Source organism: Saimiri boliviensis, chromosome 8 (genome assembly GCF_048565385.1).
Source record: "Saimiri boliviensis isolate mSaiBol1 chromosome 8, mSaiBol1.pri, whole genome shotgun sequence".
NCBI classification, from domain to species: domain Eukaryota; kingdom Metazoa; phylum Chordata; class Mammalia; order Primates; family Cebidae; genus Saimiri; species Saimiri boliviensis.
The window spans coordinates 74,537,135-74,561,273 of NC_133456.1; the positions used below are offsets into that span (position 1 = coordinate 74,537,135).

Consider the following 24,139-nt stretch of genomic DNA (forward strand, 5'->3'; position numbering starts at 1 on the left):
CGCTGCTAATAAAATGCAGCCTAGCCCACCCTCAAAATTTTCACAGAATTTAGATAATGCAGATCCAATCCTTTTATTTCTTCAGGGTGAAACTTCTAATTCCCAGTTTCTCCTCCTGGGCTTTGCAGAATTGGAATCCCAGTCAATGAGATGAAAGGGCTAAGAACTATTCCTTTTATTATAAATTAGTTTTATCCTAAGGCATATATTCCTTATGTAGTGTTAACAATAAACATTTCAGAGCTTGAGCATTCTCTAACACGTAGTTAGACTTTCATAAAGAATGTGCAACCCTGATTCCTCACACGCACACTTCACAATAGGGTTTTGCTATGAGAATCTAATGCTGTTGCTGATCTGACAGAAAGTGGAGCTCAGGTAGCAATCCATGGTTGGGAGGTTAGAAACCGCTGCTCTCAGGTCTACACATCTTTTGACACAGACTTATTCCACTTGTTGGGACCCTGGTTATTTCCTGAAATGTTTCACAAGACCCCAGTATGAATTATTTAACTTAGCAATCTTCCAAATGAACTTTGCATTTGCTTTTATAGTTTTAGCCCTACCTACAGCCGTAAGTGATGGATTGTTTATACTGGCATGTCAGAACCTCCAAGTCCCTTTGCCTTGAAGCAAGAACTTTAGGACTCAAGCAGTTACTTTCTAGGGGTCTGCTCCCTTTCATGAAACTGGTGATTAGCATTACAGTACATCAACCAACTACCACTTTATCGCACTACTCTTCAGTTTGTCTCAACCTGGTAAAATTCCAAATTTTCCTCAGGTCTTTTGCCTGTTAACACTCCTGGTAGCGTGAACTCACAAGCCATCAGTTAACTGATGCAGGAGGGGCTTGGTTAGGGAGAGAATAGTGGCAGATGTAGTTACTTCAGGAAAGGATGCTGTTTCAGAACTGTAAACTGCTATGCAGTAGAAGCAGCACAATAGTTCATGAGGGTCACATTTCAAGACCTCCAGTGGATGTCAAAACTTTTAGCACTGTACCCTGTATACACTGTAAGAGGTAACTGATCCGATAAACCATGTAGCCTGGGTAATCAGCAAAGAGCCTATACAGCTGACCTATCCCCCCCACATCCTGCCAGAACAGCTATAAGCATACTATATTCCTTCATAAAGTATATACTACCATGATAAAACCAGGCCTCTCGGCCTTTAATTTATCCCTCTGTAACACAACCCCTTCTGGACGACATTCTAAAACTCAACTTTATATATTAGTACTACAAATTCTTATTCCAAAACGGGTTGAGAACAATTTGAAATATTCCATCAGGCACACACTAAATTATTTCCACATGTTTATCAGAAACATGTTCAAGGGTAGTTTAAGAATATTAATTTACCGAAAGTTGCAGACACTTACAACATCCTGCAAAGTGAATTTTACAAATTAAGACCTGCCAATACTGCCTATTCTCCATCAATGGTATTTTCCATCACCCAGCTACCCAGATTAGAGGAAGAATGACAACTTGATTAATGTAACTGGGCTAAGATCACCTAGGTTCAGATCATGTTGCGGCTGCCACCTCAGCAGCTATTTGAATGAAGTTACCCTATATCATTTCATTGCTAAAGATTACATGTGAAGTGCTTCCCAAAGTACCTGGGACATACTGAATATCTAAATTAGATAAAGGTCAGCACACTAACACAAATAATCCACCTATAGCAATATCCCTACAATTGGTCATGAAAATTACTTAAATGCAAAATAATACTAAGAACATGCATTTCAAGTACCCTCAAAGTTATTTACTGTTTAACTCCATCCCCAAATGCACATCACTCTATTATCTAATTACACACTCTGAATTTTCCAGGAATATAGAAATTCATCTCCCCATCCCACACCCCCAAACAGCAAAGATACATCTCAGCCCAAGGAACATAATGCCTTAGCGATTCAACTACAGAAAGTCTAATTACAATAGTTACAAGAACACTTTGTAAACAGCTGCACCATCATTTTTCATTTGCGTTTATTTAAACACAGTTCTCAAAACATTTGAGTGAAATTGGGCCTCCTTTGGTAAGCAAAGGACCTGAAAATAATATTTAAAAAATGAACAGGCAAAGTCTTCAGTTCATCCATGACACAGGTGTAGTGTTCCCTTCTCTCATCATGTACTTTGAAGCACCCAGGTTTTTTTTTTTCCATATAGTCTAAAAGCTAGAAGAACAAGAGTATATTTATGGTGGAATGTATTGTCACTTGCTGATAACTAGTTGAAATACTATCACCCCCTTGTAACAGCTTTAAGAAACAGCCTTTTAAGGCATACACTGTGTAACTCTTTGTATTTCCTGCTATACATATTACAGATTACATAAAAGCTGACAAATCCACATTTATATAAGCAATAAGCACTGGCTGTATTGTAGATTTTTAGTTCTAATACTAGCAGTACAGAGTTACAAAGCATAATTTTTAACACTTAGTTGTAGGTATAAGAATGGTATGTTTCATGAACTGGAGGAAAACGGGCCATTTGTCTTTAAATTTACTACTGACAACTGAATAGTTCTGGCTAAGCATTGATATGTTAGAAAGAAAAGTAAAAATCAAACTGTTTATTGTTGCTTTTTGCCATTTGGTAGCATTTTACACAGGCTTCGATCTTCAGAGTACCCTGGATTCAGTAGAAAAACCTTTTAAATGAAGTTTTGTACAATAGAAACTTCTCAGCAGTCAAAATTTAGACTGTAAAAAAATACATGCAAAACATACTTTTCTGAAAACACTTAACTTTGAACAAAGCACCGAACTACACAAATGCAGAATGAAAACAGCATTTCAACTCCACCAAAAGTAGTCATCATAAAAGGTGTAAAAGTCACCTAACTTCACTAGGCACTGTTCACTTTTTAAACAAGAGACAATAAAAAATATTGTCCACAAACAATATCCCAGCTCTAGGGCAGGTTTCAGAAAGTCTTCATGCTTTAATAGCGACCTGGGAAGAAAAGAATGAACATGTATAATATTAATAGAATTAATTATCAAGCATACGTTAATGCTGGTAACTTTTGAATATTCTGCCATTAACAAATTCGTACGTACCAGCCAACCCCATCCTGTCTGCATACTTTGATCTAAGTATTACACTAGAAATGAGATAGCAATGAGATAACAGAAATTTCTGTTAAGTATTATGGAATCTGAGAGCGAAAGGACTGAGTAATTGCAAAATTTCACTTGCTTCTGTGCTGCCCAAAATTTGTAAGGACTCTTTGACAAGCTACCAAATGGTAGAAATTACTATTTCAATTAGAAACAACAGGAGTCTGAGTCTACTCTGGCTCAGGAGGCTGCTCAATTTTTCTTTTGGTTGTTTCCATTACTTTCTTGAACCCAAAAAACATTCAGGGTGTGTGGGGATATTTTAAGTATACATAAGACTACCTGAAACCAATCCATTATCTGCAAAAGGGAAGTTACTTGGCATATTTTGTCAAAGCAAGCCATAGTATTACAATATAAACAATCACATTAAGATAAAAACTTACGAGGTGAGTATGATCGAGATCTGGAACGTGATCTGTATCCTCCACGGCTATAGTAAGGAGAAGGTGACCGTCTTCTGCAAACAAATGTGAAGATTGTCCAAGTTTCCGCAGATCCCATTTAGACTAAACATATAAATTTATGACTACATGTATTGCCCCTGTATCAGTTCCCAAATGAGAAAAGCTGCATGAACCTTGGTCTGTTTAAGTCTTAAGAATGAAGCACATTATCAGGCCCAAATATCAAATAAGCACTGTTAATAACTTTCAGGTCAAATAATCCCTGCTATATTTTAATCTGGTTACCTTTTAAAGTTTACGTATGTTAAGAGAGGTAAAAGAAAATTCCCGGCTGGGTGCAATCGCTCATGCCTATAATCCCAGCACTTTGGGAGGCCAAGGCAGGAGGATCACTTGAGGCCAAAAGTTTTTAGACCAGCCTGCAACATAGTGAAAACCTGTAATGCCAGCTACCTGGGGGGCAAAGACTGCAGTGAGCTGAATTGCTCCACTGTACTCCAGGAGAGCAACACTCTGTCTCCAAAACAATAAAAATGAGAGGAAAGTCCCATATCATTAAATAATTTCAACAATATCCTCATGAACTAACACCTAAAGCTAATTTCACAAGCACTTCAGGATTTAGTTTTGTATAAAAAGGGCTGGCTTGAATGTACCTGAGATGCTTACAAAAAAACAAACAAAAAAATGTAATACAAGAACATATCAAAAGTAGTGACAAAAAACTAGTTCTTATCAGTGACTATCTTTTAACATCATTAAGGTATAAAATGGTACCACTAATGACCTATTGCAAACCCAATTAATTTGTACAAATAAAGACATTACACAGTCATTTAGTTTCATTTAGAATATTTTCATGAGCTTCAAATAGCCTGATTTTGGGTATTTCAGTTTTAATTTACAAAACATTAGTACGCAAACATCTTTATGTGAAGCTTTCTACTGTTGTACAGATGTTAAGTCCTCTCCTGGAATACCTGTAAATCTGATCCCTGTCTTGAGCAGCTCTCCATCCTCCTCCTCCTCCGCCTCCTCCTCTGTGAAGACACAAGGACAACATGCATTCAGTTTTATAAAATTATGTCATTCATTCAGTAAAATAAAAACTTTCGTAAGAGCATGAATGAGATGCTCCTTGTATGTTAAGTGATTTGTTACCCTTTTTAGAAACTGGCATAGAGCTCTCTCTGGTGGCTGAAATGAGTAGTATTAGAACACAGAACATTCCTAAGTGCTATTTAAAAAAAAAAAATCAAATAGGCCTGTCAAATTAATTAATATCTTAAGGACCATTCAACAGAGTGATGCTTTAAGGACAAAAAAAGGGTTTTCATGGGTGATATAATGCTGAACAAGAACATATTTAAAAACTCACTTTCAATGATCCACAACTGTTAACTTCTTAAACATTATCAAATAATGTACAAAAAAGACATCCGTGTCTTAATATCATTATCAAGGTTATCAATGACAACTGTGGTCAATACTAACTACACTATTTCACTTGTCAAATCACACATTTTGACAAGCAAGGAAGGACCTAAATTTCCGAACTTTATTTCATTTTTATCAAGTTGCTTTCAAAGATATCTCTCTTTTTTTTTTTTTTGAGACGGAGTTTTGCTCTCGTTACTCAGGCTGGAGTGCAATGGCGCGATCTCGGCTCACCGCAGCCTCCGCCTCCTGGGTTCAGGCAATTCTCCTGCCTCAGCCTCCTGAGTAGCTGGGATTATAGGCACGCACCACCATGCCCAGCTAATTTTTTTTGTATTTTTTAGTAGAGACGGGGTTTCACCATGTTGACCAGGATGGTCTTGATGTCTTGACCTCGTGATCCACCCGCCTCAGCCTCCCAAAGTGCTGGGATTACAGGCTTGAGCCACCGCGCCCGGCCTCAAAGATATCTTTAACAATGAGTGGCATTTCCCTAACCAAACCTGTAAATATCAAATTTTTGGCAATAACAAAAAGTCACTTACCCTTTTAATTAAAATGTCTTTAAGATTATTTTCTGGGTCTTTCAAAGCCTCAGTTTTACCTGTCCCCTAAGTGTACAACCCATGCATCAGCGATACCAAGAAACTGCCTGAAAAGCGATGGCTTTCCAGAATGGCTTATGCAATTTGTTTTTACAAAACTAAGACATACGTTATTATTATTTTTAAGACAGGGCCTTGCTCTAGTGGGAGTGTATCTGGCTCACTGCAGCCACAAACTCCCCAGCTTCCTGCCTCATTTTCTGTGGAGACGGGTCTCCCTATGCTGCCCAGACTGGTCTCAAATCCCTCAGTTCAAGTGATCCCCTTGCCTCAGCCTATTATTTTGCTTTATCTTTTTGAAGAGTGTCTTGATGTATTGCCCAGAGTGGAATAGTGCTGCAATCTCAACTTACTGCAACCTCCACCTCCCCGGTTCAAGTGTTTCTCCTAACTCAGTATCCTGAGTATGCCTGGCTAATTTTTTATTTCTGGTAGACAGGGTTCACTATGATGGCCAGGCTGGACCTCAGGCGATCTGCCCGGCTTGGCCTCTCCCCAAGTGCTGGGATTACAGGTGTGAGCCACCACACCTGGCCTGTCACTCGAAGACAGCCAATTCACATAAAAAAACACGTGGCCAGGCGGATCACCTAAGGTCAGGAGTTCAAGACCAGCATGACCAACATGGTGAACCTCCATCTTAAAAAAAAAAAAGAAAAAAACCCCCACGTTATTTTATTAACATTCCAAGTGACTTAAATCCCATTTAAATTCTAGAATATTGAAACAGAAATCCAATTACACGTGAATTTAAAGACACATCACTTTAAAATCTGGTTTAAGTTTCTGCTCTGCGTTTCTCAAAGCACTACACCAAAGCCTTTACCAAAGGATAAAACTTAAGCATAGTGCTCATCTGTACACTGTAGCACAGATTCAGAAGGTGACTTTCATAACTTACCTGTATGATCTGCTATAGTAGTCCCGATCATCATAGCCCCGATCATATCCTCTGTCATAGTAATCCCGACGGCGAGAGCTGCCACTATGAAGAAAAAAATACCAAGTGTCCCTTATATTTCTGGACGTGACTTTTTGTATCTACTAATGGTTTTTTTCTGACACATTAGAAAATGAACATTATATCTTAAAATTCTCACCTATATTGAACAAGCAGTGCCCTTTCCCTTATTACAGTATATATAAACCTACTTTAAAAAAAATCATTGGTTAAGGAAGCAGAGATCCTACCAGAGGTCAATTTGCATATCCCACATATTTCTACAAGGTTTAGAAAAATGGTATCATCTTGCTCTACTTAAGACAATTTAGGTTGGGCTCGGTGCCCCATGCCTGTAAATCCCAGACCTTTGGGAGGCCGAGGAGAGCAGATTGTGAGGTCAGAAGATCAAGATCATCTTGGGTAACACATGAAACCCTGTCTCTACTAAAAATACAAAAAGTAGCCAGGCTTGGTGAAACGTGCCTGTATTTCCAGCTACTGGGGAGGCTGAGGCAGGAGAATCATGTGAAACTGGGAGGCAGAGGTTTCAGTGAGCTGAGATCATGTCACCACACTCCAGCCTGGGTAAAGACTTCATCCAAAAAGAAAAGAAATTAAATTTGGCCAGGAGGAGTGGCTCACGCCTGTAATCCCAGCACTTTGGGAGGCTGAGGCAGGACAATTGCTTGAACCCAGAAGGCAGAGTTGTGGTTGAGTCAAGATTATGCCATTACACTCCAGCCTGGGCAACAAGAGGGAAACTTGTCTCAAAACAAAATTTAAAAATACACTTGACAAAGATTTATAGTTTTATCTGTAGTCCAGTATTGGTTCAATTTCTATGAGAAAAATGCCCTAATGAGGAACATTTAATCAACTGGCAGTCAAGTTTATGGCACAAACCTAAGTGTTGTAAAAAGCCTTTCCACTAATACAAGTGCTTCTTTGATCAGTGAACAGCTGCCAATTATGTTTACTTTGAAAATAAACTTACTAGGTAGGTCTCCCCATGTAAATTCCTGGTGTTGGAGTATGTGGTCTTTTTGTTATAGAGAAATCAACTCTGATCCTACGCCCATCAAGCTCCATTCCATTGGCACGTTCTTTAGCCTTAAAAAGACAAATAAATGGTCATATACATCCTGAACAAAACTACTAATTATTCCGTGGCTATGAGTAAGATCCCACTGAATATTTCAGTTGGGTGCTTTATCTTAATGTTAGCCAGAACGTAGGGTCTACAACTTACAAATGTGTTGTTCCTACACTAAATATTTGTATAAGCTACTAAAAAAAACTTGAATTATTGTACCTAACTGCAATCCTGACGGTGTTTCCAGCTCCAAAGCAGTACACAGTTAGCAAGTTACAGCCTGTAGGTCAAATCTGGCCAGCTGGCTGTCTCTATATAACCCATAAGCTAAGAGTTTAAATAACTAGGGGGAAAAAACAGTATTTAACAAGTAGTGAAAAAAACACATGAAATCCAAGTTCCAACGCCCACAAATAATTTTTTATTGGAATAGGGCCCCATTCATCCATCTGGCTGCTTTTGGGTTAAAACAGCAGAGTTAAATAGTTGGGCCTGAGATTCTATGACTCAAACCTGAACATACTTATTATTTAATCCTTAGAGTTTTCTTAACCCTTCTCTGGAAGCCAAAAGCTAAGGCTGAAGCAAAGCCTTGTACATAGTTAGGTACTTATAGTTCCTTTTCCCAGAATATTTATTAAGTGTTAACAGCATACATTTAAAGAAACATTCTTGCCGGGCGCGGTGGATCATGAGGTCAAGAGATCGAGACCATCCTGGTCAACATGGTGAAACCCCGTCTCTACTAAAAATACAAAGATTAGCTGGGCATGGTGGCGCACGCCTGTCGTCCCAGCTACTAGGGAGGCTGAGGCAGGAGAATTGCTTGAACCCGGGAGGCGGAGGTTGCGGTGAGCCGAGATCGCGCCATTGCACTCCAGCCTGGGTAACAAGAGCGAAACCCCGTCTCAAAAAAAAAAAGAAACATTCTTTAACCTAAATAGAATTTAAACTTCAAATTCCAAAAATCTTCTAGTTCAGATGTTCAAGCTAGTGTTTATGCCCCACGCAGTTTTTGGCACTAGAAATAAAGATAAAAATTACGCTATTTTCTGAAAGCTGTGATCCTATTGCAAAATTTAATTAGGAAATGAGCGAACTTAAGTGAATCCTACTTATACCTTTGGCATCTCAGTTTTTCCTACAATGAAGCTGTGTATCTTAAGTCTCTCTGAATCTCACAATTCCACAGTCACTAATTATAACTAGTTGCATTCAGCTTTTATTGCTCCAGTAGTTACCCCTTTAGAAAGTTACCCTTTTTGAAAATTCTAATTTCTGTAAAGGCCTACCTACATTAAGTGATTTTACCTGGAGCTCAATTCCTAATCTCAACATTGACTATTTAGAGGGCTTGTCAGTTTTTCCTCTTCTACTCAAAGGGTACTTGAGCTACCATCCTTTAAATGTGGCCTATACTCACAGATCTTTACTTTTTTTACATTCTGCCTCAAGACCAATCAAAATCCAAACACATCATCATTCACTTAGCAAAAAAGGAGTAACATTTTCCTTCTGCATTTTAACTTTATTTTGGCTATTTTTGACTCTAGAATGTAAACTCATCGTAAACATTAACTAGATATCCTAGCAGAACTGGGGTATAGCTGACCCCGATAGTTGGAAACTAATGAAGCAGGTAGTAGGACCAACTTCACTAAGTCATACAAACTTTTCTGTTATCCTGCATGTATCTGAGTCTCCACAAGGGTTGGAGAAAAAGTTCAAAGTATTACTGACTTCTTATCCCAGCAACTGGTCACTTGTATTTGGTGTTAATAGAACTGGTGATTTACAAAGAACAGGTTGACTTTTACTTACTTCCTTGGCATCATCTACATTTTCAAAATATACAAAGGCAAATCCTCTTGAACGCCTAGACTGCTGGTCATATACAATAGACACATCGGCAATGGGACCATATTTAGAGAACACTTCTCTTAGATCTCTTTCTGTGGTATACAAGCTCAACCCAAATACTCCAAGACAACAGTTAGGATCAGGATTTGCCTAGAAATTAAAAAAAAAAAAAAAAAAAAAAAAAAAAGGTGAATTTTGAACTTTGAAAACTTGTCATGAAATCAAAGTTTTTAAAAAAGGGAACTGTATACTAGCCAAAATGTCACTGACAAGAAAAGTACATAATTAGACCGAACACCACTTAGAAATTATAGCAAGTACTGCAGACATTTTTGGGAATGGGTAGGAAAGAATGCAAAAGAAACAATTTCAACCTTTGAATTAAGTAAGTTTGGGAAACAAGTACTCATGCTGGTGAAAAGCAACCTGGTATCTTTCCTTCTATGAATGTATTCTAAGAAAAATTCATACATTCATTATGACACACAAGGATAACTGGAACCACAATGTCTATAAGCTAGAAAAAATTTTAATGTTGACACACCTTCCATTCAACAGAATGCTCTCAATTGCCAGAAAGATAAGCATATATAGTTTTATTTTTTTAGAAGCATAACACACATACATTGTGTTCAGTATGTACATAAATGAAGCCTGAGGGCATGTGTACCAGACCATTTTACAGGTTATAAACAGCTTGCAATCACTGTAAGAAACAAGAGTTGGCCAGGTGCAGTGGCTCATGCTTGTAATCCCAGCACTTTGGGAGGCCAAGGCTGGTGGATTGCTTGAAGTTCAGAAGAGCATGAGGCTCAAACAGGTGGATCACAAGGTCAAGAGATGGAGACCATCCTGGCCAACATGGTGAAACCCCATCTCTACCAAAAATAGCTGGGTGTGGTGGCAGATACCTGTAATCCCAGCTATTTGGGAGGCTAAGGCAGGAGAATCGCTTGAACCCGGGAGGCGGAGGTTGCAGTGAGCTGAGATTGTGTCACTGCACTCCAGCCTGGGCAACAGAGTGAGACCAAGTCTCAAAACAAGTTCTCGTTTCTTTCTAGAGACATAAAAATGTTAAGTCCCCTATACCCTTCCCCTAAATCACTTGGATTATACAATGAAATCACAATAAATACCATCTCATTTGAAACCTTTCATGAAATATAAAAAATGCCTTAACACCCAAAAGAAACTAGCTTCAAATTAAATGGGAAAGTTAGGAGAGCATCTAACTGGATTTATGCAACACAGAAAACGAGTAACGTTAAGCATAGAACTGTATTTTGAAATAATGTGCTAATACTATAGTACAGTATAGTAATGCACAATGACAAGTTTTTTTTTTTTGGATGGACTAAGGCAGGCATCCCTAAACTATAGCCCGCGGGCCGCATGTGGCCCCCTGAGGCCATTTATCAGGCCCCCCGCCGCACTTCAGGAAGCGGCACCTCTTTCATTGGTGGTCAGTGAGAGGAGCACAGTATGTGGCAGCCCTCCAACGGTCTGAGGGACAGTGAACTGGCCCCCTGTGTAAAAAGTTTGGGGACGACTGGACTAAGGAGTTACACCATTGTATCAGTATTATGCTTAAATGACAGGTAGCCCAAATGCAGACCCCCCATCATGAAAGATTAACTTAAAATAACTTAAAAGATGCTCTCAAAACACTAAAAAGCCTCTTTAAGATTTCACTTACACACTCACTGCTAAAACCGTACTGTCAAAATCAGCTCTAACTTTGAGAAAAAGTAGATTTAGGCAGTCCACTGCTTCAAAACCAGTTTTTCATCTTACCCGATTCCCAACATGACGCCTGCGAGTAGACATGGGAGAATGACTGTGGCTGTGCCGTCTGCGATAATCTCGACTGTAAGACCTGCTACGCGATCGTCTATGGGAGCGGGAGCGAGACCGTGACCGAGTATAATGCCTTCGGGAACTTCTTCTGGACCTAGACCTGCAAGACAAAGACTTCAAGGTTACAACTCACAACAGATACTGTCTTCTTTAAGTTTATTACTCTGTTCTAAAGTTAAACTCCCAAAGTGGGAACAATCCAAGAATATGCTAACATGGTTACCAATTAAGTAGGATCAATACTTTTTTCTCTCATTATTTATAGTCATTTCAACTTTGCTAGGAAGCGTTCTAAAAACCACAAGCTCTTCTTCAGTATTTCTTCCAATTAAAGATTAATATTAAAGTCTACATATTTATCTTTTGCGAATCAAAGCATACAGCATTTTACTAGCTTGGCTGGTGCCCATCTCTCCCCCTCAGAAGACCATTCTCTAACTTTTTGTCTCTCCTTATGCCCACCATCAATTTAATACAGTAATAAACCACAAGTATTCCCTAGCAGTTAAAAACAAAATCAAGTTGCTCTTGACTAACTAGAGTGACTCTAAGTTGTCATCTAAACCAGGACACATTTGAGAAAAGGGGTGCTGTTAATTATGCCTGACAAGAGGCATAAACTGGTATCGTCCCAGGCAAACCAGGATGTATATATAGCCTACCACTGACCAACATTAAAAAAAAAAAAAAAAAAGCACACCATATACTTATTTATCAAGAATTGCAATTACCGAAAGCCAATATTCTACAGTGTATTTGCCATGCTAATAAGCAGTTTACTTACATTCAGTAAATCCTCACAACAACCCTGAAGAACTGGTACTGTAATAATTATTTGCCTTTTATAAAGAAGCTAAAGCTGAAAAGTTATGTAATCTGCCCAAACCAGCAAAAATAGAGAACCCTGACTCCAAAAGCCCAGGCTCTTAACCACTTTTAGTCTTGTCTCCCAGAACTTAAGTTCACTTCTAGTACCAATATTTAAATAAGCCAACAAATAATCTAACCCTCTCTACCTTCCTGGTTTACAAAGCACGCACCACTTTCAAAGCTAAGAGTAATGAGAAAATCTCAAGACAGTCTTTCTTACCTAGATTCAGATCTGGACCTGGACTTTGATCTGGAACGCCTGGAATCTTCCTTGGAGCGAGACCTTGCAGGGGTATGCCTTGCAGATTTCCCCGATCCGTGAGCACTTCCACTTCTGGAAGCAGAACGGGATTCCTACACGTAGATGTTAAAAGTTTAATTTGTACACTTTCTGGGCAACTTTAAAAACAAATAAGCTGCTGTGAGATAAATGGTGAGGGACAGCAATCCCCTTCCAAGATAAGAAAATATAGGTAAGGGCAGGAACTGAGTATACCTGGTGTTAATAGTTTCATTGCTCCAAATAACGTAAGTCAATTAACTTGTCCTTTCTTCCACCTTTTTGGAGCAGGGATAACTATTATTTGACTCCACTTCCTTCAGAAAGGGGTGCCAAAGCCAAGCAGTTAAAGGGAACTGCCCAAGGACTGTGTTTTCAGAATGTTACTCCGTAAAGACTAGGGTGAGACGGAACCTTATTAACTATGACACCTATACTTTATACCTATTTCAATCAAGTTGCAATCAATAAAACAAAACCCTATACAATGTATAGAATTTACTTAAAAATGCTTGACTTTAACCTTGACCTTTCAAGTTGTATTTATAATTCAGTGATAAAAGAGATAAAGACAATGATCTCCATTTCAAGTTCTAGAGAAAGGGAGAAACCTAGTAGAAAGCAAAGGCTTAACCCTGTAAAACCCTATTACATCTAAATATGGTGGGATGCCCCCTAAAGAAACTGAAAGCAACCAGATGGAGCTACATACAACAGAACAGTTAACTACACAAAAGTAACAGTAGAGAGGGTGTCAGAGGGATCCGCCACAGATTCTTCAACTAAATAACCATGAGCCAGGGCAAACTTACGGAAAACCAGAAATTAACCTAACTTTCCTAGTTACTTAAATACACATTAAAATCAGGGCAGCTAAATCAGGAGGTCCTAATCTAGGGCCAAGGAAGCAAGAGCATAGAACTACATACAAAAGCCAAAATTCAGGTAAATATTGTATACTCATAGCTTTCCCAATCGAAACTCGGATTGGCTGGTAGGTTGGGGAAGGGGGGAATTGATAATGAAAAATGGCAAAGGAATGGCTAACCAGGATAACCAGTTCATCAACGAGCTAAAGACATATAGTCAGTTTATCAACAAAAGGGTATACTAAGTAATGAAACCAAAGAAAAGTTCTGCCAAGGTACCACAACATTAGATGAGGAAAGGGACAGAACCTACTCCTAGTCAGTCTGATAGCTAGGTAAAATTATCAAGACAACCTTTAAGTTATCCAACTTAGACAAAATAAAGTCATGTGGGCCTTTCTACTTGAGAGAGCAGAAATGACAAGACTCAAAAGGAAGTATTATTACAATAAATCACTATAGGGCATGAATCAAAGCTGAAGCAGATAAAATTTAATCACAAGAGATTTCCTTGTTTGGTACATTTTCAGAGTATTTTGGACATTCTTGAAAGGACAGAAGATAGAGGGTTATTTTAAATTACAGCTCAAAATACTTTGTAAGATAGTTCCGTGGTTTACAGCATAATGGAGAAAATTTGGATGATCCTTTGGTTCTCAGGGTAGGTCTCTAAGGTCCCAGAGACTCCAGAAACTTTCAAATGACTTCAAAGCCATTATAAAACATGGTGGAGTGACATGAAACTTGACACAGCCTTTCCCCTCTAACTCCCTCCATGAGTGACTACCAAGAGATTAAAAGAAAAAGATAGTACACCCTTCTTTATTACTGAGGACATCTGCCTTTAATATCAAGAAATAGTTAAAGGATGTAGTGATGCTCTGGGGACAATCCCTTGGGGTTCCCTATCAAATATTTGGAACAGGCACTTCCCTTCTCTCCATGGAAAAAGGAGGAAGTCTCGAAAATGAGTGTAGTTTCTGCTATTTTTACCACAGGCAAAAACTAATACAGGTAAGAGCACAGAAAAGAGGAACTCAAAAGTTGCTAAATGCCTTTTTGATTCCAACACTAGAAAGATTACCTCAATGGAAATGAAACAATCTTCTCAAGAAGTGAAAGCAGAATATGGGTGCTTCACAGTAATGGTTAACAGAAACCAGTCAGCCCAGGAATCTGAGTATAAAGGAAGAATGGGTCAAGTCAAGACCCTCTTCAAGCCCTGGCTTTATTTTAACAGAAAAACCTTTATTCTAAGCTAAGCTGTTTCACCAGCCTCTTCACTGAGGGAAGAGATAGTACTCCTGGCCTAGAAAATAAGACTTCATGACGTTTTCTCACTAATTTCTGGCAGATCCCAGATCAAAGATATAATACTTCTGAAATCAAAGGAGTTTTCACTCAGCCTCCAAAACTAACGACTACTCAGCAGATACATTTTGTATGCAATCATTTCTTAGGCCAGGAATAAGGGTAATACCAGAATGCAAAGGCTTTGTTTTCTATACTGACACTTGTTTGGGCTAACACTTATATGTTTCCATCTTCTTTCTTATCAGGAATATTTTCTTGACAAAGTTAAGCCTTCTGAAGTTCTTTTGGCCATTTAACTGGATGGGAAGTATACATTCAAGTGAATAAAGATTGTCTACAAGAAACAAGACCTAAAATCAGCACCCAAAACAAAAGCACAATGTTAACTTTGAACCTTAATGCACAGACTGGCAAATTTGTAAAACCAGCTGGGAAAGCCTCTAAATGTAAGGATGCTTCCCATTCCACTCTTACGGTTGACATAGTGAACACATTAAAACTACAGTGACAGAACTGGATACCACTGCTTCATAGGGACCATGAACCTAAAACAGCATGAATCAAATAAAGCCAAAATTTCTCTGGGGGAAAATAAAATACTCAGGGAGTCAATCAAGCTCTTCAGACTGGATCTCAGCTATATCCTAATATACAACCTGCAGGGAACACATCAAGTAAAAATACAACATACTTAGCCTTCCAACAAAATAATCTACATCTCCCTATTCTGAAAACAGTAATTTGAAAGAAAGAATAACCATCCAATCCCTATTATTTCAAAAACTAGATGTAATTTATTAGATTTAAAACAGTGGCTCACAAACACAGATGTGCACTAAACCTCTACAGCATTTTCAAATACAGAATGCTCAACTGGAGTCTACTTTCAGGCGGTCTGGACTTGGGTACTTGCGTCTCTCAAAAACTGTGTGTTTACAATAACCAGGTTAAGTCTGACTTACTTGACTCAGTCAACTTCAGAAGTTACAGGCTTCCTACTAATTTTTTCCCTTTGCAAAAGTATCTACCTGAAATGTTGTCATCTCCTTCCTTCCTTCAACTTAATGCAGTCTTCCCCACACTGCCTATTCCCAGAAAACAGAAACAGCCTGCCTCCTCATCTACCCTATGGCCCAAAGAGACACATTAGGACCCACAGATGCTTTGGCCAGGGGGAAAACAAAAACAAATGGACCCAATGGTTCACTAGCAATGTTTTCTCACCTTAAGTCATATAATCAGATTCCAAATTGCTTTCTTTCCCTTAGTGGGCTGGGGGTTAAGAGGTCTTTTCCTCTTTTCCACCCCAAGGACCTGTCAGGTTTCTTAATAAAATAATCTATGGGCTTCAATTAAAATGTAATATTCGTTCACATCACTTTTATCTCAGCTACCTGCCTGCTCTTTTGAGTAATTTTGGAACATAAAAGTAACAGTTATATTTTCATTAGTTTAATACAGCAAGAAATCCTTTCATAAATGAGAAAATTTTCTTCTGCTTTCAAGATACAGAAATAAATAGGCCTAAAAGCATCAGAAAATGGATTATCCAAGAAATGCCACTTAAGTCGCTTTCTCCAAGAGCATGAAGACCTGACAACTCTCTGAGAAAGTTTATTTCAGGAAGAAATGCGTGAGATAATACCCTTGGCATTCTCAGTTGGGTAGAAAACTGCTGGCTGGCTACTGCTGGGTATTATTTTGATAATATGTGTACTTGTCTCATCCAGCTGACAGTAACATTACACCAATCACTTGACTCTGCTAAAACAAAACACAGAAAAGGAAAAGACAGAGCTTTTAGGCTGAATTTCTCATTAAGTGGTAGGGATGGGGAACCAGAATAAAGCTCCTTCATAACCTGTACCTCTAACATCATTACAATAGCTAAATTTTCATAGCAGAAAAGGAGAAAAGGGAATCAAAGCATCTGCCACTATTGCACTTTGAATTAGCTATCCTGTTCACTTGTGTGACCCACCTATTGCAAGCTGAAGCGACTGTATTATCAGTAACTCTAGTCATTCTGCTGGAATAGGCATTAAGTAGAAACAGAAATTGAAAAATCATCCCTGTGTATTTAGCAAATATGCATCTTAAAGTTAGGGCCCAAATGCTCTTTGAATCCCACTACTGCTATATGGGGGAAAAAACTGACACTAATGACAAAGGGAAATATCTTACTCAATGCTCTGTTTGTTGGATTTTGGGGGTTTGCTTCTACAACCATCCTGGCCACATTCTTTTGAAAACTATTTTACAGGAAATATTTTACTATACATTGTTTAGTACTGAAGGAAAGGGGTCAGTGCAATTTAAGAGTCCAGGGAGGTGGCAAAGACGACCAGTTCCAACCCTGAAGGTATTCACTCGTGCACCAGGACCAGCAACATTAGATAGGTGAAAAGTTTATCTAGAGAGGACAACAAGAAGCCCACTGTTACCCATGCTGGAGAGCTCATTGCTGCCGGGTGTTTGACTACAAAAGATTATTTTTTAAAAATTGCATTTCAATCATTTCACTAAGCAGTTAAAATCAGAATTACCTAATTTAAACGATTCCCCTGGAAGGCACTTCTTTACCCTGTATATGTTTTCTATTAAACAAATAATGCATGCATGTTTAGCAAAATATACAGGGACACATAAACAGACTAGTAATTACTTAGCGTAGTGCTTTCTGATTCCAGATTACTTCTTATCTTAACTTCATTTTTATTTCTTTTCTTCATTCTTCCGTTTCAAATTCTGACTTCTTTCATCTTCCCCACTTCACACAAATTGCTCAATATTCTACAAGTGGGACTTCTGGTCTGATAATTAGCATGCATTCTTTCTTTTATTTTTTCAAATTTCAGCTTCACTTATTCCTGAGCTTCAAATACTCATTTACAAAACTTGTCAAATGACGACTTCCGCATTTTCCTTCTTCAACATTAACCTTAATAGAAAAAGAACAGGATGAAGAATATTTTAAAACTCCAGGATAAAATCCAGTGCCAAAACTGAAACTAGAAAAAAAAAAATCCCTTTGTTGATTCGGATTAAAAAAAAAAAAAAAAAAGAAACTAGAATATGCAGCTCAAAAAACTGAAACTACATAGTTTTCTGCTGGTTCTAGAATATATGGTAATCAATCTCATTTGTCTACTCCAAATAGTTTATCATGCTTAAGTTGAATGTGAAGTGAGCCAGTGAACATTTACTGTTCATTTAACATTTCAAGAACTATTACATTTTACACTTCTTAAATAGAAAATAGGATAAGTGTCAAAAGCACACCTCTAGTCAAAAAGTGACATATTAATACCTAAGTGCAAGAAAGGAAAGTACGGACAATTCATTTGTATGATGACAAAGGCTCAGGGTTGAAAGGGTTTACGGTATTGTGACTTGTCTAGATAGTATAAAGAAACGTATTTAACGTCACACATTTTTGTACTGTATTAGAGCTCTGTAGAAAGACAGTGTCAGGGAACCTGACAATTTGGAACTGCAGTGTTCAACCCACCCCTGGAAAAGCTGCTCTAGTGAGATTTTATAGTACGAGTCATAAAAAGACAAAATCAAGTCAACCACCTACAAAATATGCCAGTAGCTACGAAGGAAAGCAGAACAAACTTGAATCCAACAGTGGTATTTTCAGAGAATTTTGTTTTACATTTCCCCCTCAATGAAGAAAATATTAAGTCTTCTGGATGTCCAAAGGAGAAATTCTACTTTAAAAGGTGGCACTATTAAGAGCAAATTATAGCTCACCGCCTCAAATAATTAAAAAGATTGAATTTAGCTGATCCGTAAATGTCTGAACATGCTAAATACTGCCTCCATAAAACCTTCTAGATTTTTATCCTACATTTCACCTTAATATTTTTATTATTATTTCCTCCCCCAAAAAAAAAAGGGTAAGGCTTTGCTTAAAAAAAAAAAAAAAAAAAAAAAAAAAAAAGCTGCAAGTCTTTATACCTGTGTGGGCATAAAGACAACCATCGCTAGCCTGCCAAGTGCTGTGATGTCTTTCCTAACAAAAGCATAATTTCCAGTCTAGTTTTAAAGTCAATCGTTGTTTATTTAATCCAAAATACTTCAAATACCTTTTTACTTCAGGGAGTTACAGTTATTGGTTTTCTTTAAATGTCCATCACTAAAATGCAATGGGAAATGTTTTCTGGCAGCACAAATGTAATCGTGGAATCAGAATGCCCCAGCAGGTTTCCTTAGGGCCTTCTAAATGTTGGATACAGACAGGGCACTTGGATGCAGAAGATACTGGAATAGAGGCCACACTTCTAGCTATTACAGCTGTTTTCAATATGGAGATTTTCCTGCTGTTATTTTATTACCCCTTCCCAACCTGCTTCCTTCTCTTATAGTCTTAGAACAAAACCATTACTAGATTAATATAAACACTAGATTTATTTCAAGTCAGTTGCTAAGTTCAAGTGGCTACTTTATACAATCAAAGACAAACTCTTGGGCTAATGTTATCACATATATTTAGTAAGAGACCCTACTTAGAAATAAACAAACTTGTCCTAACAACACAATTTTTGTTAAAATGATTCTAGGGGATACAACTGGAATCTATTTAACATTAAACATGCATAAACTCACTAAGTCGACTGACAGGGCAATATTTTAAAAATTGGGAGGGATGGGGCAAATAAAAACTCATGAATCCTGTTAGGTTAAGGTCAATGCTCTCATCAATGAGTACATTTTTTTCCTGGCAGCCAAACTGTCTACCAGAAGGATGGATAGAAAAATCTTTAAAGACTAGAGAATTGGACCGGACAAGGTGGCTCACACCTGCAATCCCAGCACTCTGGGAGGCTGAGGGAGGATCACCTGAGGGTCAGGAGTTCAAGACTAGCCTGGCCAAAATGGTGAGACCCCAATCTCTAAAAACAAAAACAAAAAAAACACAAAACACTGGAGAATAGTGTCTGGGAAAAAACCATCATCTGAAATTAGTGTAGGCCTGTGCTTATAAAAACACTCTTGCAAAAATAGCACAGACTCAAGTTTACAATCATAAAACATTCAGTACTTCCCAGCGAAAGCAAATATACAAGACTTTCTGACTTTTCAGAAACTACCTTTTAACCAATTTCTAAACACAAAAATTAATACAAAGAAAAAAAGGGACCCTCATCCAAACTGTCTCGTAACAATCCATGTTGATATACCATCAATCTCAATGTAACCTCCAAAACCCAATTCAAAGCAAAGGCTTTCGGGAATGTCAAGACTAATTTGCTATAGTAAAGAACTTGTTTGGCTTACATTTTAAAAACTATACTAATAAATTTCCTATCTAATTTTACATATCCCACCCTCAATACTAACCTGGGCCAAAACACTTAAAATTCCTATGCATCAGTCACCATGTCTTTAACAATCACATATGTAGTAACACTGATCAACATAAACGCTAAGGCTCAAGAAATATACACAACTGTAACTATGCCCTTATCCTGGGCAAAATAACTATGAAAGCATTAATATTTACCACCTAAGGTTTGGGGTTTTATTGAAGAGAAAGAAAGAAAAAACGCTGTGCAAGACAAATGCCATTAACACTCCCCCGACCACCTGAATTCCTCAACTTTTTGGCAAAACCCGTAGTACTTACCTTATAAAAATCACTTGTAATGTCAGCTTGAAAATGTCACGTTCTAGTTCCAGACAATATCCACAATATTAAAGCATTCTTGTTTAAAACCAAGAAAAAAAATTTCAAGCTGGTTTCAAGAGACTGATAGACCTAACCAGACTCATAACAATACAAAAGTTTCCTATTTGACAATTCAATCCCTTTTTAAAGGAATCGGTGAGATGGCTAAAATCTTTAATAAGAAGTAGGTTGAGAGATGTTTCCGTTTTGAAAATTGGAAGGTAAAACCAAGGAATATAAAAAGACATCCCAAGATTAGGCAGAAGAAGAGAAAAACTGCAGAATTTGAAAGGCAGTTTGATGGGTTGGTGTCCAGATGCTGCTATTTATCTCTAAAGATAATGTGCGACTATTGTTGCAAACACACTGGTTCTACAAAAATAGCCAGTATTCTATCAGCGTATTTGCTGGGTCAAAACATTTTCTTTATTCTGGTCCATACATCAGTGTCTCCTTAGTTTCTGTATTCCTCTAGGAACGACTCATTTGTAGGAACTCATTACAATGTTGAGGAGATTAGAACGTTACACCTAGTGCAATACCAACAAACAAATCTCACACACCCTATACACTGCGATTATAGGGCTCTAAAGATTACCCTGCACTTCTAAACTTGCTATCAACTTTTAATTCAAATTCTTAACTGCTAGGAGTGCCTCTTTTTGCGAAGAAAAGGTGCTAGTCAACCCCTTAAAATCAGGCAATTTTTTTTGGTGGGGGACGGAAAGAGGCTTGAATCTAGAGATGAAAATGACACCGATCTTACTTTCGAAAGTGGTTTGGCCAGATCCGGTTAAGTCTGCTAATTAGACCCCTGAAGACTGATTTAGTGTAAATCTATTACCTTTGAGATGGGGGGAAAATAAATCCCACAGACCAACAAGGGATGAGGGACACAGTGAAACAGTTTTTAAGTGTCATTATAGCCATCCAATAAATACTGAATTCTGTTAGTGATCAAATTCGGAATAATTTATCCCACTCACCCAACCTTAAAGGGGAGGGACACAACAATAAACTTCTACAGTTACTAGAAACGTTGGGGCACAGACGGGTGGGGATATCTGGATTAGAGACACGTAAGTAAGGCAGAATTCCAGCTGATTTGAAGAGATTAGTGATTTACATTAAGCCAGTCCAGAAGCCTGGAGTTGAATGAAACTCATTTTTCTCGCTCCAGAGAAGCATTTACCCCACAGGTATGTCTAAGATTAAACTCTTCCATTGAGCTTTAAGGTTTTCCTACCATTGCTTTGGAATCCTAGACTTCCAAATTTGATTCAGGTGTATTACAACCCTTAAAGGTTCCAATTGGAACACAAACAGCAAACAAAACAATAAGTATTTCACAACTTCAATGTTTAGAGACCTCGGTCAAAAAGCCAAGGCTCTTATGTAAGAAAAACATCTCAATTTTTAACACAATTAAGTTAACCTCCCTCTACAACTGAAAGATTGTGAACAAAACAATGTAATTTTACTAGTAGGAAAAAAAACAACCAATCCGAACATTTCAAATTCCTCTTGAGCCGAGTCTCAAACTGGAACTTAGTTCCTTCAATTGTTTCCGTTCTCGCGTAAAATATACTAATTAACTCTTCCGGCAATTTTCTATTCTCAAGCACACCATATGCAGCTTCTTCAAGTGTATTCAACTGAGAGTTCCCCCAGTCAGAAGCCAGTCATTTTGTATTTTCGAAGAGTACAAAGGTACCCAACAACTGCTGTTTAATAACGAAATACTTTAAAATCGCTTACTTTGCAGTCTAAACGCCAATGACTAGTTTTAACAGTTGATTGAACTGCCAACAAAGCCAACTCTTCACTTTTGAGCCCAATCTCTACTTTCTCACCCATGAAAAGGAAGAACTTAAAATCTAAACTCGTGACACTGGACTCAATCCTCTTAAGGCAAAACATGAAAAACTAAAAACTCTATACTCATTCGAGTATGTAAAGGCAAGGCTTGATTAGTTCACACCAAATCAGTTTTGGCTCCAAACTGGTTACTCTCGCTTCATCACTAAGGTGCCAAGAGGTAAGAAACTTTCTTTCTAAACTACTCTAAAGAATCATCTCAACTATTATTAATACAAACTTTTGCTAAGACATTTAATAGTCTTATTTACCTGATAAATCATACTCAGATATTAAGGTGGCTCTACCAGTAAGGGAAAACTTAGGTAACAAGTTAAAAAAACACACAAAACACAAATTACTCCCATAACAGCCTCCAAAAAAAACCAAAAGCAAAAACAAAAAACCAATTTGTGGTGCTTTTTTATTACCTTCCTACTAAGAGATTCCTAGTTCAGCAATCCCTGTATCTTCGCGTCATCATTGAATGCTCCGCGAATCTAACACCCGGAGCCCCAATGAGCGGCTCCGTATGTCGTTTAAATCCTAGAACTGTCTTGTTCCGGCAATTCAACTGACCCTCACCGAACACCCTTAAGAAGTGGAAACTTAAAGGAAAGAAAATTGTACCCAACACACGCTGTGGTTCTAAGTATTAGAACGCCTCAAAACAAAGGAAATAACGGCGCCGTCAATTGTTGCCCGTCAATTTCTCCTTCACAATTCTGGGGAAAAGCGATGGCCACAAAATTATCTTAGCGACTTTGTGGTCTGCTCTAATAGCTTACTGATAACGGATTTTTGCCTGGGAAGCCCTTTCGGTATCAGAAAAAAGCACTTCATCGATGCCAAACACAAAGCCCTCGCGCAATCCCCTCCGCCTCATGGGCCCAGAACTTCGTCGATCTCGGATTAGTTTCCATCTTAAGCCTCAAGGACATACAAGACTCGGTCCTTTCCGGGGAGGCAAAGACGGCCCTTCGTTAACCTCAACACCGGGCCAAAGACCCCAAAGAATGCCGTCTGTCTCCTCCCACCCCACCACGCGGCCTTGCTAGGCGCGGCCCGCAGCGGGTCGGGCCCAAGTAGCCGCGCGGTTCCTCCGCCATTTTGTGCCTCTGGCAGCGCGCCCAGCCCGCCAGTCCAAGATGGCTGCGGCGGACCTTCGCAGGAGAGCAACGGCGAAAGAAGATACCACTCCCCTCCCCCAACAACGCGGGGACGCAGCGGCCATTTTCATCTTCCCCCGCTTATAACGGGAGAAACGGCCGTGTCGGGCAGAAGCCACATAAATCCGCCGGTGGCCGCCCAAGGCACTAAGGCACTATCCACAAGGGCTTTTTTTGGTTAAAAGCTGCTCCCTTGCTGCCCTCCCAGCTTCAGACTTCGGAGCCTAAAACGCCGCAGCCTCCCGGCCCGAGGCCGATGGGCCTAGGAAAAGACGGAAGGAGCTGGGACCACACAGCCGCCCCCTACGCCAGCTCTACGTACCCGCTCGCCGTAGTTCTGCTCGCCGCTGTCGCTCATGACTCCTGGCTGTTGTCGCCGGTCGAGGTGCTTCAACCGAAGCCGCCAACCTCTCGCGCCTTGGCCAAGGAGGCTCAGCCGCGGCCCCGCACGATACGCCGGTCGCCCAGCCGCTCAGAGCAGAACCGCTCCGCACCGCCTCCGCACTGGCTCTAACTTCACCGGACGTGACGCGGCGCTCCTTCGCCAGGCTCCGCCCCTGCCCAGAAACGCGCGCTTTTTTGGCCTCGCCCCGCCTCGCTTTGCCTTTCCTCTCCAACAGCCTCGCGTCCCCGACCGGAAATGACGCAACCCCGCCCCTCTCAGGGCCCCACCCCCGGCCCCCGGCCTCTCTGAGGCGGGAAAGCTCGCCTGCCGGTTGTCCGCTGTGGTGGGCGCCACGGGGCCACGGTGAT

At 39.2% G+C, this 24,139-nt stretch overlaps 1 protein-coding gene across 1 annotated transcript; it reads right to left on the bottom strand.

Annotated features, from left to right (window-relative positions):
• Positions 1 to 1,987: 1,987 nt before the first annotated feature.
• Positions 1,988 to 23,916, bottom strand: TRA2B (transformer 2 beta homolog). Its single transcript, XM_003926980.4, has 9 exons — positions 23,709 to 23,916; positions 12,441 to 12,574; positions 11,288 to 11,450; positions 9,455 to 9,643; positions 7,535 to 7,650; positions 6,499 to 6,582; positions 4,536 to 4,595; positions 3,535 to 3,608; positions 1,988 to 2,981 (listed from the first exon to the last, which is right to left on the bottom strand). Exons 1-9 carry the CDS (start codon positions 23,742 to 23,744, stop codon positions 2,971 to 2,973), a joined length of 867 nt encoding a protein of 288 aa, XP_003927029.1. The 5' UTR covers positions 23,745 to 23,916; the 3' UTR covers positions 1,988 to 2,970.
• Between the last annotated feature and the right edge of the window lie 223 nt (positions 23,917 to 24,139).

Coding starts and splice junctions, on each gene's coding strand:
- TRA2B (XM_003926980.4), bottom strand. CDS start 23,744: ATGAGCGACAGCGGCGAGCAGAACTACGGCGAGCGG. Junction 6,583..7,534: donor TACATGGGGAGACCTACCTA/GTAAGTTTATTT, acceptor TTTTCTTCATAG/TGGCAGCTCTCGCCGTCGGG. Junction 3,609..4,535: donor GACAGGGATCAGATTTACAG/GTATTCCAGGAG, acceptor ATTTGTTTGCAG/AAGACGGTCACCTTCTCCTT.